The sequence below is a fragment of the Phaseolus vulgaris genome, chromosome 9, assembly GCF_000499845.2.
Source record: "Phaseolus vulgaris cultivar G19833 chromosome 9, P. vulgaris v2.0, whole genome shotgun sequence".
In the NCBI taxonomy this organism is placed as follows: Eukaryota; Viridiplantae; Streptophyta; class Magnoliopsida; order Fabales; family Fabaceae; genus Phaseolus; species Phaseolus vulgaris.
The window spans coordinates 18319045-18337198 of NC_023751.2; the positions used below are offsets into that span (position 1 = coordinate 18319045).

General features: G+C 31.0%; 1 protein-coding gene across 1 annotated transcript; it reads left to right on the top strand.

Annotated features, from left to right (window-relative positions):
* Positions 1–8626: 8626 nt before the first annotated feature.
* LOC137821929 (myb-related protein 308-like) lies at positions 8627–10113 on the top strand. The gene is made up of 2 exons (XM_068626737.1): positions 8627–9381; positions 9472–10113. The coding sequence occupies exons 1-2, from the start codon at positions 9119–9121 to the stop codon at positions 9986–9988; spliced, it is 780 nt and encodes a 259-aa protein (XP_068482838.1). The 5' UTR covers positions 8627–9118; the 3' UTR covers positions 9989–10113.
* Positions 10114–18154: the final 8041 nt, after the last annotated feature.

Sequence of the window (18154 nt, forward strand, 5' to 3'; positions counted from 1 at the left end):
TGGAAACAATGCCAATGAGATCAATATTGTAAAGGGTTCTTTAGATGCAGCCTTTAAAATAAAAGACTTAGGTCACTTAAAGTTTTTCCCAGGACTTGAGATAGCTATGACTGGAGAGGGAATTCATATTTGTCAATGTAAATATGCTCTTGAGATTTTGGCAGATGCAGTAATGCTGAGTGCAGAGCCAACGGCCACACCCATGGTGCAAAAGAATGAAAAACTGTTTGACGGAAATACAGAGGTACATGACATGTTCTTGTATAGAAGAATCATTAGAAGATTGCTCTACTCAGTAAATACACGACCATACATTAGCTTTGCTGTGCAATTCCTTAGCCAGTTTGTTGAATCTTCTACGAAGGCACACCACCAAGCTGCACAGAGGATCCTCCGTTACATAAAGGCTTCTCCAACACAAGGACTATTTTATCCCAAAAACACCAATTTACAGATCAAGGCATTCAGTGTTCAGACTGGGCGTCATGCATTACAACACGACGTTCCACCACAGGATTCTGTATTTTCCTTGGAGAATCCTTGATATCATGGAGAACCAAGAAACAAAACACCATATCTCGCTCTTCATCTGAAGCTGAATACCAAGCTCTTGCGGCTTCTAATTGCGAAATTCAATGGTTGAGTTTCTTGCTCGAAGATCTACATGTAACCACTAATGGAGTTGCTAGCTTATTCTGTGACAGACAGTCAGCAAGGCATATAACACAAAATAACAATTTCCATGAACGAACCAAACATATAGAGATAGATTGCCATGTAGTAAGGGAGAAGCTTCATGAAGGTCTCTTTCACTTACTACCAATCAGCACTGAAGATCAACCTGCAGATCTTCTTACCAAATCTCTTAACAGAGAGATTTTTTTCAAATTTCTTTCCAAGCTAGGTGTGTCAAACATTCACCCACCAGCTTGAGGGGGTGTTTTAGTATTTCTGTTTTATGTTGGATTGGACCGAAACCATTGGGCTGAGCTTTTATCTCTTTTAGTTTATGTCTATGTATATTTGTTGGCTCAGTGTGAGGCACTAAGTAAGATGTCCACGTGTAAAAAGTCATGCAAAGTAAATGAGTTAGAATAATATTCAGATTCTCTCTCTCCTTAGCACTATTCATCATCGTCTTCTTCTTTCACCTTTACGCTTCAACAACCATAAAACATATGTAGAACGTCAAAATGGTATCAGAGCCATTTCGAGCTTATCCTAGCGAGTGTTTGTGTTGGGCCTATCGTGCCACCCGCTATCGGGCCGCTATCGGACCACCCATAATATATAGTCTCACGCACGAGTTGGCAGTCTCGGCGTGAGGGGGGTGTGTTGGAGATCCCACATCGACTAGAGATTAGAGCCTTTCATAGTATATAAGTGGGTGCAAACCTCACCTCATCGAGCCGGTTTTATGGGGTTGAGTTAGGCTTAAAGTCCACTAGTTAAAACCTTGATTGCTAATTAGATACCAATTTAAAAACTATTTAACAATAATATAAACTAATTTAGAAACCAATTTTTTTTAGTTTCTAAAATGGTCCCTAATTTATATACTATTGCAACTAATTATTTTGGTTTCTAAAAATTGGTTTTTATTTCATGATTTTCTAGTAGTGAATATTCATTTCTACGCTTACCTTTTTTCTCCCTTTCCTTCCCATATTACCTTTCAGCAATTCATCTTTGCAGTTTCATGCTCAATCTTCTGCTATTCGCATCTCTCTATGTGCATCAAATGTATGGATCTATTTTAATTTTTGCCAATATTACAATCCCCATTCGGGGAATAATCCAGTCTCCTTTGTCTTAGATTTTATGGCACATGAAGTGAAGGCCATGCATGCAAAGGTTATATATATATATATATATATATATATATATATATATATATATATATATATATATGCATATTTCTACCAGGTGAACATTGTCTTCATCGAGTTCCCATGAAAACAGATGCATATTGTCTTATTGGGAGTTAGTTAGAGAAGCAGGAAGGGGAGGTTAGATACACTGAATAATATTTTCCTGGGTTTAACGATGATTTCTGATGTGATGCAATATTAAGCATTAATCTTTATGTACTAAAAAGTGATACACTTCTTATCCTAATTTAATAAAAGGAACACACACATTAGAAAACATAGTGAAATTTGAAACCATTCATAAGAGATTATATTATCGAAGATACTCTATTTACTTTACAATAATGATAATAAGAGAGGTAATACCTAAATTCTCTATCACACCCATCATTTGTTTGTGGGCTAAAATATTCAATTTCTACTCTTGTTCTGAATTCTTTAAATAAAAATAATAGGATGAGTTGGCTTAAACAAGCCATTTTCACTTCTATGCTATGTTAAATATCATCTGATATGGAATGGAGTGAAGCATACTGTAGTTACTATTCCATTGTTATAATATTTTATGATTGAATTGGGAAAAAAAGGAGTTTGGTTCTTTCCCATACCTCCCAAATTGGAGGAGTGAAAAAGATAGGTGTTGTAGCTAACTAGCTATGTGTGCAATATTTCCTCTTACCATTATTCTGTACAAGTTTGTAGCCTAAAATCTCTAGGTTGGAATTTGTTTCACTTATTTCGAATGCCTACATATATATTGAACCTACTGCTGTAAATTATCGTAAAAATAATATACTTCTTCATGACTCAAGACACTCTTTCCTGCACTGCTAAGAAAACCTTAAGCTTTCCTTCACTACAGTCATAACCACCTTCCTCAGTTGATTTCACTGTTTCTGCATTTTTTTGTAGAACTGCATCCAAGCCAGCCACCATTCTCCACTTTAGACTTCTGTTCACCACCAGTTTTTAGACCGACAACACGACTGACCATCACTACATTAGTACAACACTGGGCCACCCACCATCAGAAACCATTTCACTTGTTCTCACATATTCTTTTTCTTGGCATGTCAGAGATACATGTGTTTTGGTAGATTGCAGTGTGACCATTTCAGGTGTCTTATTTCAAATTCTGTCCCTAATCACATTATTTGTTCTTGTTGGTTTCATAGTTGTGAGGGACCTAAGACCGTTTTGCTGCCTCATGGTTCAACCGAACCGATTTGAGAATTCATGAACTTTCAAATGGATTTGCACACCCCTTTGGCAGGATGAGTAAGCATCTTTTAAAGTTTATGCCGAAATCTTACAAAGAGCGGGTTTGCTCCTAGTTCAAGAGGCAACAGGTGACTGTACTAGCTCAAATTCCAAAGTACCTTTGGTTATTATGGCACCGCTGCTATCTAGTGATCCTTAATTACAAGTATGAATTTTGTAACAGGGTGAAGTAGACTTCACATTGTTGATCTCTCTTGTATATATAATGCTGCTACATGAATTCATTTTTGCAGTTTCACTATCTGCGTATTTGTGCTTAGTGTCAATAAGAGTGACGTGACAGTCATTATAGAGATATGAATAGCTTAAGAGTAATATCTAAACAAAGGCAATTGTGGTTATATCTAAATAAAAATATTTCTATTCTATAAGTGGGTTATGAGCCGGTTTTATGGGGTTGGGTTAGACTTAAAGTACACTTTGTAATATGGTATGAGAACTATTTTCAAGTCTATCCTAGCAATTGTTTGGTGGACTTATCAGGTCACCCGCTATCGGACCGTTATCGGACCACGCACGAGATGTCACTCTCGACGTGAGGGGGTGTGTTGGAGATCTCACATCAACTAATGATGAGCATATTTCATTGTATATAAGTGGGTGCAAACCTCACCTCATGAACCGGTTTTATGGGATTGAGTTAGACTTAAAGTCTACTTCGTAATATGGTATTTTCAAGTCTATCTTAACAATTGTTTGGGGTGTGTTGGAGATTCCACATCTACTAGAGATTAGAGCATGCAAACCTCAACTTATGAATTGGTTTTATGGAATTGAATTAGGCTTAAAGTCTACTTTATAATAAAATATCTTAGATTTGAGTTGAAAAAGCAAATTCTGGACAGATTAGGAGTCTAGTTAAGTAGACTTGGTGAGAGAGAGAAAGCTCTATTGCAGGTTTATGTCTTTGATATCACAAAACAAATCGCAGGGAAAACACCCGAGATAGTAGTGTTTATGATAATAAGTAGTTGAAATGAGATGGATAATCATGTCCTTTAACTTTAGACGAGCCTTCCCGTGACTTGGTACTTGTGTTTTTTATTTATCAATCCAAAATCAAATGTATTTGTCTATGAAGCAAAATGTTGTTTAAATCCAAACATTGGCATTGCGATAAGATGAGTTTTGTGAATGGGGTTGTTTTTCCTACACGATGTTGGTTCAGAGGAATTCACGCTTACTGCTCAAACTAACAACCTGTTACTATTGGTACTCGTATATTGCAGTATGTCCGAATTAAAAAGGAAAGAAAGGGGAAAAAATAAAAAGGAGAAGAACGAAAGACCTAAGGAACAACGTGAGACAGGTCGAGATAGATCTGTATCTGCAGTTGGTGTCTGTCAATCACAATAATGTTACCAAACTCCATAAAAATAATTGTCGTATGTGAAGAACATATTTCTTGAATCACGAATGATAACTATTAACTCTTTATCCACCCTATAGTCATATACGTGTCGATGAAGCAGACATATCGAAAAAGGTTGGGGTTTTGGGAGACCCACGTGGGAAGGACAACCAAAGTGGTAGGTAAGGGTTCTCAGGACAACCTCCCACAAGTACCTAAGCACATGACATACTCTTTTTGCTGTGTTGGCTCTCACTACATACACTCAAACAATCATGTAAATGCAATTTTTTGCCCACAATTTCTTCCTAATCAACATCACTCAATCCCTTTTTCTATTCATACTTTCCCCTCAAAAATTTCGAGATTCCTATTTGGGTGGTCTTCTTATTGGAAATAATTTTGCATGGTGTCTCCATGAGGATTAGGTATTCCTTACACTTTTTAGTTGGTTTTCAATGGAGATCCACAAAAAAAACTCTATGATGCTTAAGTATATGGAGTATAAAAATGATAAATACTTAACAATAGGAAAGTTAAAAGTAGGAGATAAAATGATAATATATATTTATAAATTTTTAGGTGATTGTCTTTTAAGTTAGGCTATATGATTGTCTTCATTGTTTTATAAATAATTATTCATAAAAACTTTTGAGTAAACTGTTCTATTCATAATTATCAATGATAACTGTTCTAAACAGAAATTCTCTGCCTAAAATATCAAAAGTGGTTAAAGATAGAAATACCATTTCATTGGTCAGTATTCAATGTATTAGCTCATATTTTCAACAACATATTACATAGTATATATGGGTATATTCTTAACCTCCATCTTACGGTTATGATTCTGTCTTAACTGAGTATTTAAGGCTAATTACTATGAATCCCATGTCTCTTACCATAATGTCCGCCTACTATGACGATCAGCAACCGATCTTGATATACTCAGAATCAGGTCAGGCCATATCCTTACAATAACAATGAAAACTCTTCGAGGAGATGTATTCAATTATCTGAACTCTTTAACATTTTCATACATATGAGTTTTTGATGTGAAATTACTATGCCCTTGTGTTGTTCCTCCTTTTTGGGTTTGGGTTACCAATGTAGGTTGATTGATAATTTCGAATAACAATACCCCAACTCATAAGCAACCTTGCTGAGACTCAATTTACTAATTATTAATGTCATTAGTTATGCGTTTTATCCTGTTTATTGTCCCTCACTTTATCATTACAACTATTGCTCCCCTCCCTCTTATCGTTATGACTTCTCTATGATTAGGTTGGAATGAATATAATTGTACTAAAATTGATCTAACTCCACCAATTCACCCCTAAAGACATTTATAGAGTGAAATACCTGTAATATAATTTTTTTTTTCTAAAACTAGAGTATGCAACAAAAAGCCATTTTTATACTGACATAAAAACTGACTGGTTTCTATCACGTGTCATATTTCTGTAAACTAAAGTTTCCTTCTCTTTGTTTATTCTCCCTCACCGTACAAATCACAACTTCATTCTCTACTTTTCTTAATTCTTATACTAAACTTGAAAGTAATGGCTATTTTAAAATAGTATAATAGATTCCCACTGTCCCAATTGAACTATTCTATTCTTAACGGCAACTAGGGTGGATGACCAGACTTTTCCCCCTCCTACCCCAAAATTCAACATATGTAAATTATTGAAAGTATGGGTAATCACAACTTAACCAAATTAAAAGTTTGTACAAAAACATTCTAACCAAATCAACATAATAATTTCTTTGGACAAAGTTTATGAATAGAATTATTATTTTAAATAGGGTTCATCTATCTCAATTTAAGATGATCTAATAATTATATGACTAGGCGATCCAGTGATTCATCTATAATACTCAAAAAGCACATTAAGTGTAAAAAAAACAAAGATGTTGAAAAATTCTCTTTTTTAATTTATTATTTTTGCTAACTTCTATTTATCGTAAATAAAATTTTGGACATTGATTAATTGAATTTACTATTGAATTAAGTAGGAAACGACTTAAAGTCAATTAACATGCATTTGATTGTTTACAATGAACCGAATTTAATTTGATTGTGGAATCCATAGCTATCACCAATAAAAATTAATTAGTTGTTTGACTTAATTTTATAAAATTCTAACAAAATGGAATGACCCACCAATTAGAAGGCTTCTGTGAGTATTGTCTACTTACAAGTTGAGGTCAATTACCTTTATGAACCATAGCCTTTCACCACTTGTGTTCTTACTTTCGTCATATAAATTCAAAAGTTTGTAATAAAACAATTGCACTGCAACCTTGGAAACCAATAGGCAAGTTTTCTAGGACCAAACAGAATGTGTTGGGTGGTACCTATGGCCAGATTGTGTGAAGAAGACAACCTAGTATGAAAACTTGTAAGGAATTAAAAAATTTCAAACTCTGCCCTCATCAACAAATTAAAGGTTGGCTACCTTACTAGGCTAGCGTTTGAGACGAAAAAAATTAGACGAGAACAGATATTGGATGACAAAGACAAAGATTTAGACCAGGAACTAAAAGACACATGATCTGACCAAACCAAAACGTAAAAAACGAGGCAAAAACTAAGAATGAAAAAGGACCAAGACGGAGAAGGTGAAAGATAAATATTTTCATCAAGAAAGCTATTAGTTGTTAGCTGTTGGTTTTTAATGAAGAAACCTAAGATTGAAAGCAGAGTGCGTTTATTTTGATATGAACCCAAATCAATTTATTGATTGGAGTTTTATATTTTTGAGTTTGGTACAGAGCAACAAGTGCACCTGTATAAATGAATGTGGTGTTATAAGGAGAGAGTGAGTATTGAAAAAAGTGGTTGGTTTTTGTAAAGGCTTCATTATTTTGTTGGGAGTGGCAATCTAAATCATGGTGTTGTTCAACATGTAACCGAGAGTAGAGTGGGACTAGAATTGCAAGGAGTGTGAGATAAAGAGTGAAAAGGTGGATGAAATCATGATAACTAGCAATCTTTTCTCCTCCCTACTTCAACCCAACTTTTACCTATGCCACTAACTCTTCACCATCTACTTCCAATCATATTCACCAAAATTAAATGTCAAACCCAAGAGTTATACAAAATAAAACAGATATAAAGAAAGAAAAAAAGATAAAAAGGAGGGTTTGGTTGGGTTGGGGGCAAAGATAAACGGAAGGTGGAAGGTGAACCAAAGCCCATACACAACCACTTCCATACATTCTATCATTTTATCTTTCTCTTTTTATCAATCAATTATCATCATCACCATCACCATCACCCTTCCTTCAACCCAACTTCCAACTCTTCTAGAAACCTGTCACTGTCCACACACACTATCTCTCTCTCTCTCTCTCTCATGCATGATAATGCACCAAACCAATATAATAAAGAACAGCAACTACCATTACCATCTCTATGCTTTCACACATGAATACCCAAACTACCGATACATTTCTTTCCAGGAAACTCACAACAACCAACTTACTTAAATCACTAAATCAATTTTTCCTTTTTCCTTTTTCACAATATCCAATATCTCACTTCAATCTTTTTTACTACGCCAGATGCAATATTAAACATTCCTAACTCTATTTTTCGATTAATATATGTTCATGGTTACGCACCATATCTAGTTTTATTAAACGGTATACTAATTATATTGGGCGGTTGTTACTTGGTGAAATCAGGATAACACAAAGAAAATAGTACGTCTTCTGAAGTGCAAGCTGACGACAATATTTGTAATCAATCATCTTAAAAAATAGGATAATATAATACTCTCTTTTTTTTATTCTAATTTTAAATAATTTAATAAAGAGAAATGAATCTCCAACTTGTGTTCGACGGATATTAAAAAACCTTTTCTGCTTGAATTGAAAAACAAGTAAAAGTATTTCATAAAACTACCTAACAACTTAATCTTACAAATCATTTTATAAAAGGGAAATAAATAAATAAAAAAACTCTTACAAATGATGCATATAATTTAAAGTGATTAAATGCGGAAGTAGCATAGTCCTTACGGTAATAGCAACAGCATCACATGTTAGGAGGCCATTATTGAAAAAGAATTGATAAGGGAGTGACTTTATTTGATTTTTGAATAATTTATTTATGAGGAGGAAGAGGGAAAAGGATATAAAATGATGTATTATTTATTGGTTTATGCAAAAAGGGAGAAAGTTCACATCTTCTTGCCTTGTCCATACTTTAACATATCCTTCCCAACGCATAGCTAATATCTTTTGAGGCTAAGAATAACATAATATAATAATATGAAATTATAGTACTAACAATCTAATCTAATCTAATCTCATAAAATGAATTGAGAGAGAGAGAGAGAAAGGTACCAGCCACTCTCCTCTAACCTATCTCACCAACTCACGTCTAGAAGCACCAATATCAGTAATCACTTTTTCCTTTTTCCTTTTTCCTTTTTCCTTTGTTGGGTCAAAAGCCTATAAAAATCACCTCTCAGGGCCGGCCACCCTTATTGTTCCACCAAAACCACTACACCAAAGCCAGAGAGTGATTCCAACACATACCCCATTCATTCATTCATCTGGAAGTTGAAGAAGAAGAAGAGGAGAAGAAGAAGAAAAAGAAAGGATGGGAAGGTCCCCTTGTTGTGAGAAAGCACACACGAACAAAGGTGCATGGACCAAAGAAGAAGACGATCGCCTCATAGCTTACATTAGAGCTCACGGTGAAGGCTGCTGGCGCTCTCTCCCCAAAGCCGCCGGCCTTCTCCGCTGCGGCAAGAGCTGCCGTCTCCGATGGATCAACTACCTCCGCCCTGACCTCAAACGCGGGAATTTTACAGAAGAAGAGGATGAACTCATCATCAAACTCCACAGCCTCCTTGGGAACAAGTAAGATATATATATATATAATGATAAACACCTAAACACCGAGATTATTAGCATTTGTTGGTTTATTGATGAGGTGGGTCCAAATGATAGGTGGTCTCTGATAGCCGGAAGATTGCCGGGGAGAACAGACAATGAGATAAAGAATTACTGGAACACTCACATAAGAAGGAAGCTTTTGAGCAGAGGAATTGACCCTGCAACTCACAGGCCTCTCAACGACTCTCCTCGTCAAAATCAGGTTCAAGAATCCGGCGGCGCAGCCACCATATCTTTTGCTCCCAAACAAGAGGAAAAGGAGAACGTGTTCGTGGAGGTTAAGGATTCGAAAAGTCCCACATCGGAACGGTGCCCTGACTTGAACCTTGAGCTAAGTATAAGTCCTCCCCATCCTGAGCGGGAGGAGGGTGATGATGAAGATGAATTGAAGAGTGTTGGGAGAAGCCTTTGCTTTGCCTGCAGTTTGGGTTTGCAAAACAGCAAAGACTGTTCCTGTGCCCTCAATGCCAACACTGCTAATGCCAACGCTTCTGCTGCCACTGGCTTCGATTTCTTGGGCTTGAAAACCAATCCTTTGGACTACAGAACCTTGCAAATGAAATTAAATTAAATTCAATTCATTTCAGAATCTCTCTCTCTTTCTTCTCTTCTCTTCTCTAATTTGTATAATTAATTAATTAGTTTTGGATCCATGGATGCAAATGATACAGTTCCACCCAGTACAGTTCAACACTATGTTCCTGTTCCTTCTTCTTCATTCTCTTTCCCAACTGTTAGCTACTGTTTGAAACACCACGTAGGCCTCTTCGCCTTTCACTACGATTTCGATTCCGATTCGCATCAATTCGATTACTTTAGATTCACTATATTCTGTTTTTCTTTTTGTATAGGATGGTAAACTTTCTACTCATTTTAATCTAATTTAATCATCTTACATGATATTATTAACTATTTGGTTACATGTATTTCATAATTAAATAGCACATAATTTTTTTTTTTATAATTTAGATCAATGTTTTTTTGCATCACATGTTAATCAAGGCATACTGATAAAAAAAATTGCGTCTGTTGTGCTAACTAATATCTTACGCGCATTAATTAAAAATCACAGATGTACTTAGTGTTTTTATTTCTTAAGGGTTAAGCATTTAATAGTTTAGAATGTGAGATATCATTAGTTTTGTTTCTTCAACTAATGGCAAATCTCTTTCTTAATAATTTCATTTGAGGTGTGTATATGGCATGGCATGAAGAGAGTTGAAAGTAATGGAGTTTGGTTTGTACTTGAGGATTGTGATTTGAAGAGTTAAACGAAGAAGAAGAAATGAGAGTGATAGTTGTGGGTGTGGAAAGAGTAAATGGATAAGGTGTGATAGGAAAAGAGAGTGAGTGTGGGAGCTGAATAATTAATAGGCTACCTAAATTGCGTGGATGAACTAATGTATTATTTGTATCACATCATATATATTCATTCTACCATCCTCCTAACATTTAATTATTTAGGTCACCATTCAACAAACTTCATTACTTTTGTATGTAACGGTACACATGATGAGATGTACCTACTCACATTTTCCCATTATTTTTTTTCTACCTTCTTTTCACCCTTTTCTACTTCAATTACTACATCAACCCTTTTCACAAATTTTTAATTTGCAATTACATGCAAAATTACTCTAAAACCCAACTTCATTCAAATAATTATTTTCCCACGTTAATACAATGCATATTTCTATACGATTCTAAATTTGGTGACACGTTTTTGGGTGCCCAGACCATCATAACATGCTTCTTTATCATAGTATAATAATTGAGAAATACACACCAAAAACGTGTTGGAAACAAATAATGTTAGCAGTTTTACATGTGATGCTCTTCTTCATTAAGTTGACCAAACCCAACAACAATCACCATAATTGCATTCATTAAGTACCTTAGCTAAGGTGTTGCCGTTTAAAAGAATGTTTTGTGCTAATTGTTTGGCCATTTGCCTAATAGGTTAATCTGGTAAAAAAGAATGAAATTCATTTAAAGAGTTAGTTGCACGACCTATTAATAATTAATACAGAAATTTAATAAAATTATTGAGAATTTTAAGAAAAAATAAGAGAATGTTTATTTGTGTTATTTAATATGAGTGGAGAAAAATTCAAACTTTAAGCATTAGATAATATTAGTTAAAATTCAAAAGATAATAGGACAAGAGTTTATAAAATACTTCTTTCATTAAAATCAACACACACGAAATTCTTGATGTTTTAACTAAAAGCACTGTGAATAAGTATGGTTACTTTTGGCTATAACATTTTGACGTCCTAGGAACGGTTAAAAGTCAAATTATTCCCCAAAATCACCATGAGAGGTTCTTAACCCTAAGCCCCCAAAAGAAGATTTTGCAATCTTGCAAGTAGTTGATAAATTAAGAATGCAAACCAAAATAATACAACAACAAACATAGGATTTCAAGTACTAAAAGCACACATCCTTTATTTTTGTTTAAGATTTTCTATAATTTTATTGAATATCTCTATTTTGATGATTAGTGAGTTCTAAAATCAACTTTTTTACATAAGTTACATACTCTTTTAATAGGAGATCAAACAAACTAACAATACACAACTTTGGACTTAAGCTTTTTAAGGCAAAAAACCTAATTATACTCATATTGTGGACGAGTTAACCCTTAAAAGTTTGTTAAGTTGAAACAACACCGACCCTTAGTTAACTAGAGTATTGTAAACGAGAATCAAGAAGATAAAAATCATTTTAAAACGACGTGACATTAAAACAAATTAATTAGTTAACCAAAGCATTTTGTCGTTGATCAGAGTAAGGATTTATGAAATTGTTTCAATAAGGTTACACTATCTTAGCATATATAAGCCAAGTAAAGACAAAAAAGTCTTGATATAGTGAAAAAAAGCTTACTTGTTCCATGAAATAAACAAAGCAAGAGTTAGAACACCTAAATATCATTTGTGGTATTGTAGACTTGACTAATTAAATAACGTTTGCTTTACATAATTTGTTTTTCTAGCCAAAGTTTGTTTAATACCAAGGCATGACTTGTATCAATAATTGAAAAACTTAATTCACAAGCAAATTATGTAAAGTGGGAAGGGGCTTATCATATGATTTTAATAGTTAAGTATAAAAATAATGTAACTAAGTGATATCTTTTTATCAATGCATGATGTGTGTCACTCAAAAACTTTTTGAAGGAATTATCAAAGTGAGGTGTGCACACCTTCTGTATTAGAGTGGTAATGAGGTGTACAAACCTCGAAGAGAGTTTTAATGGGTGTACAAATCCTTTGCGCATGTTCCAGCTTAAAATCATAACGAGGTATACAAATCTTGTGTGTATATCTCGACTTATAATCATAGTGAGACACTTAGAATCGTAATGAGATGTTCAAATCTTAATTAGAGTCATAATGAGATGTACAAACCTTATTTATATGTCCCGACTTAGAGCCTTAATAAGATACTTAAAATCGAAACAAAGTGTACAACTCTCAATTAGAATAATAATAATAAGATATACAATTTTCACGTGCATGTTCCAACTTAAAGTTGTTGAGGTACATAAAGTTGTATTTCACATACATCTCCTGATTTAAAGTCGTGATGAATGTAAGAAAAATTCAAACTTAAAAAAATAAATAATATTAATTAAATTAACTAATTAAAACTTATAAAATATATCTATAATATATATATAAACACCAAACGTTCTTGATATTTTAATTGAAAATGCTAAAAATCGTACCGAATACTTTAACATAGAAGGGGAAGAATGGTCTTCGGAGTTTGAGAAACTTGAAATAGTTAAGTGTGAACAATAAGATTAATTAAAAAGGTGGTAGGAACTAAAACACAAGGGACAGTGAAATGATCCTACCAAGCGTCCAAAATTGATCTGGCACATTAATTTAAGGTCATGTCATGATGGGGTAAGTCACTAATCTGATTGGACGTGGCGGTAGAGGATTGGATGCATGTGCATTCATATTTATTTTTGTGTGTTTGGATTGAGGAGAAGATTTGAGGGAGTGGATTTAGAGTGATTTGAGAGAAAAGTGTAAAGAAAGTGAGGTTGTTTGAATTAGGTGTGTTTGGATTGGGGAGAGGATTTGAGGGAGTGAATTTAGAGTGATTTGAGAGGAAAGTGTAAAGAAAGTAAGGTTGTTTGGATTAGGGTATATTAGAGTGGATTTGTGAGGAAAATTTATTGAAGTTTGTGTGTGATAAGATGGTTGTAAGGAGATTTTTATTTTTTTAAAATTGTATAAAATGTAAGTTTACAAATTTACTCTTTTATTAAAAAAAATATTTTCACAAATCAAAATTAAAATTAATTTTTTTTTATTATTGATATTATTATTTAATAGATTTATTTTAATTATTATTAAACTTGTAATTTTTTTTATTTTTTTTATAATTTATTATTATTGTTGTAATATATATATATATAATTTATTTTATATATATAAAGTTAAGGGTAATTTTGACTTTTTAATAATGTTATTTAAACTTTTTGTTGGTTTTGTTGCTTTTCTTCGCTGCACATCGAAGATTGTTTTTTCTACTCTCCCACAACCATTCGCTTTTCTTTCCTCACCATTACGCAGATACAAACACATATTTTATTTGCTTTTCAATCCGAGTGAATACTATTCACTCGGATGCAAACAGGTCCTTAGGATATATTAGAGTGGATTTTGTGAGGAAAGTTTATTGAAGTTTGTGTGTGATAGGATGGTTGTAAGGAGATTTTTATTTTTTTTAAATTGTATAAAATGTAAGTTTACAAATTTACATTTTTAAAAAAAAAATATTTTCATAAATCAAATCAAAATTAAAATTAACTTTTATTTTTGTTAATATTATTTAATAAATTTATTTTAATTATTATTAAATATGTAATTTATATTTATATTTATATTTATTGTTAATAATTTATTATTATTATTATTATTATATATATATTTTTAAAATATTATTGATCAAATATTTCATTTAAAAAAATATAAATGTATTTAAAATTATTTCTATATTATATTATTATTTTATTATTTTTTATATTTAATACTATTATTATATCAATTATCCTTTGTTATAAATCATTATATTTATTATTATTATTATTATAATTAATTATTATTAATAATATTATTAAATAATTTTATAAATCAAGGGTAATATGGTCAATTCACATAATCTATGTGGCTTTCTTGGCAAATCTTTAGACACTCGTGAAGATGAAAAAATGTGTTTCAGCACCTTTCTTCGCTCACCAATACACGGACATCAGTGGAAACAAACGCACATAATCTTCGTCTTTCTTTCTTCGTATACCGTGAACAACCAAAAACAAACAGAGCCTTATAGATAATGCTTTCCTTTTTTATTTTGGAAAATAAAAATAAGTACATTTTTTTTATAAAGGATTAATTAATGTTGTGGAATAAATTTGATTATATATTAATGTATTTTGAAACTTAATTTTAAACTAATTTTTATCATATAAATATAAATATAAATTATTTTAAAATTTTAATAAAGAAAACATTATATTTTAAAATAAAAAATATATTAAAACAAATCATCAAAATTTAAATTAATTAATCTTATTTTATTTATTTATTTTTATAATAAATATATATATATATATATATATATATTAAAAAGATATTAAATTTATTTTAGTTTAATATTTGTTTGTCCAACGCTTCTCAGTGAGTCAAAAGCTAGTCAGGATTAGTTTCGCTGAAAATCGAACTTGTAATTTTGACTTTAATACCAGTTGTTGGATTGAACACTCATTATTAGGTTAAAAATTATAATAGTACACAACTTTTTCTATTTAAAAGTATAACAACTAAAACGTCAGAATTCGATCATAACTTACTTTATTTGACCTCCGTCACACGATAATTTATTTCACCAAACAATATAATTAGTCAATATAATTATTTTTAGTCTCTATATTAGTTGATATTTAATGATTTTTTAGTGATTATTATATTTTTTAATGTAATAGAATATATAATAGATATATATATATATGAAAATTATTTTATTATTATTTATAAATATAATCAATTATATGTTTTATTTTAATTGATTATACTGTATTTTTATGTTTTTATTTTATTTTTCAATGTATCGTTCTTTACCTTTCACTTATCTTTATTTAAGCACTAGAGTATATGTATAATTTGAACACATTTCAAAAGTATCTTTAATGCATATCATAAATATAATATTTTAGGATTATAGTTTTTATTAGAATAAATTAATATGGGAATAAATTGAAGACCTGCAAATTTAAGAATAATTATTTTTTGCTTTAAAGATAACTTTTACTTCTGAAAAATATTCTACAACACTAAAGACAACAATAAATAATAATATTTAAACATTTTTAAGTTAAAATTTAGATAATATATAATTAAATGAAGTTTTAAATTAAGATGTCATACAAAGCTTAACAAGTATTAACTGCTAACTATCTATCATCTATATATAAATAGATTTTTTTTTTAACTTTTCTCAATTATTTTTTTATTTTATTCTTATATTAATATTTAATTTTATTACTTTATTATGACATCATTTTTTAATTTTTCTAGAATATATTAAAATAGTTATTATAAGCAGTTTTAAACGTAGATTAATTTTTTTTAATTTAATTTTCTAAAATATAACTTCATTTCTTCAATTTTTTAATTTAAATTTTTGAATTTTTAGAATTTTATTATTGTTTTTACTCTCTTTGCTCTTTCTTCCTTTATCTCTCTTATTTCTTAAATATATTGAAACTGATGTACATAAATCTATATTTTATTTAAATAAATATAAATATAATAATAATGCAGATGTAAATAATACCTCTGTTTGTTGCCGTAGTTTAATTATAATGTTAAAAGATTATGTCCTCATTTAAAATCATAAAATCACATCCAACATTACTTCCTCCAAGCACAAATAGATGTTAATCCTCCACCATTCTAGGAACCACTCCCTAAACTCATCATTGAGAAGCAATTAGGCATTATTACAGTAATGAGATGGTTATTGTAGTTAGAAGTTAGAAGAGAAAAGACATAAGATTGAATATTTAATAAGTAGTGTTGGTGAAGAGGCATTAACCAACAGTATTTGTTAAATAATTTAGTAAGATGAGAGAAAATAAATAGAAAGAGATAGATATGATATGATACAGAGATGAGAATAAAGGACAGAGTGGGTTGTAGATGATTGGCAGGCAGATCCCCAAAACCATGGCCATTTCCACACTTTTCAACCATCATCACCACACTTTTTCATTTTCAAATGTGTTAGGTACACACATCAGAACCTTCCACCAGATATTTCTACTCTTTCCTTTCAATTCAAAAATTAGGGTTCTCAACTTTCAATATTTATATTTTCTTACTAAAATCTCAAAAACATAGGCTTGGTGGAGTAGGAGACTTCTCTTTTAATTCTTTGCCCTCTTTTCCCGTCAACCACCATACTCATTGTTCCTTCTCTACTTTCTACTTTCTGCTTTCTGCTTTCTAAATGCTTAAATTGGTTCAACTTCCACCAACATCACATGCGCTTCACTTCTGCTCCCTCCTTTTCTCCTCACTTTCCTACCCTTACCTCCACAAACAAATTTATAAAGAATTACACATGTTTTTCGTGTTTGTATATTATAATACAAAATTGTTTTTCTTTCATGTGTTTTAAATTTTAGATCATTTAATTCATTATTTTTTTTATACATAAAATAATTATAAGTTTTTTAAAAATATTATTACTATTTTTATTATAGTCTTATAAAAAATTGACTCAATTCAATTATTTTATTATAAATATCATTTAAAATTTATATGAAATACAAAAATCAAAAATCATATTTAATCATTTTTCAAACTATAAAAACACTACGCTACTAGTTATACTTTGTTATGAGATTGTACTTAATTGTAGATCTCAAATTAATGAAAAGGAAAACAAATTTCACACCATTTGAATAATTATATTTACTTACTTAGAGGGAGAAATTTCATGTAATTCTTCCTTATAAATTATTCAAAACTCTAAACTATTTTTTTTAATTATCTTAAAATATTTATAAGATAAAATTATAAGTTTAATTCTTTATGTTTGGATTTTAGTCTAGTTTTCTAAACATTTCTCGTTCGATTTAGTCTTTTCTGTGACTTTTCTTTTTTATTTGTTTTCAATTCAATTTAATCCTTTATATTTTGCGTCTACACTTTCCTTTATGTTAGTCTGTCTTCAAACTTGTTATGATCAGGAGAATGTTTTGATGTTTAATGCGAATATAGGGATAAAATTTTGGTTTGATGACTATAACATGTTGGTTATTAGGTGTTTAAAATGGAGAAGGAAACATTAGAAGTAACGAATAGTATAGTAAAAAACATTTAGATTAATATTAAATTATGAGATAAAAGAGTTAAAAAAAATTAAGCAAGAGTAAATAAACGAGAAAAAAAGTTGTCTTAAAATATCAATTTGAATATAAAAAGTTAGAAAACTAAGTTTTGTGTTAAACTTAGAAGACAAAACTATAGTCGCACTTATTTATAATCTCATATACTTCAAATATTCAATATTTTAATACCACTTGTTTTTTTTAGAAGTAAATGATATATTAATTCAAAAGGATATATTAAAAAAAAATTATATATAAAGTAAATAAAATCAATTTAACTTGTTGTGCATTGCCTTGTATAAAAATAATATATTGATT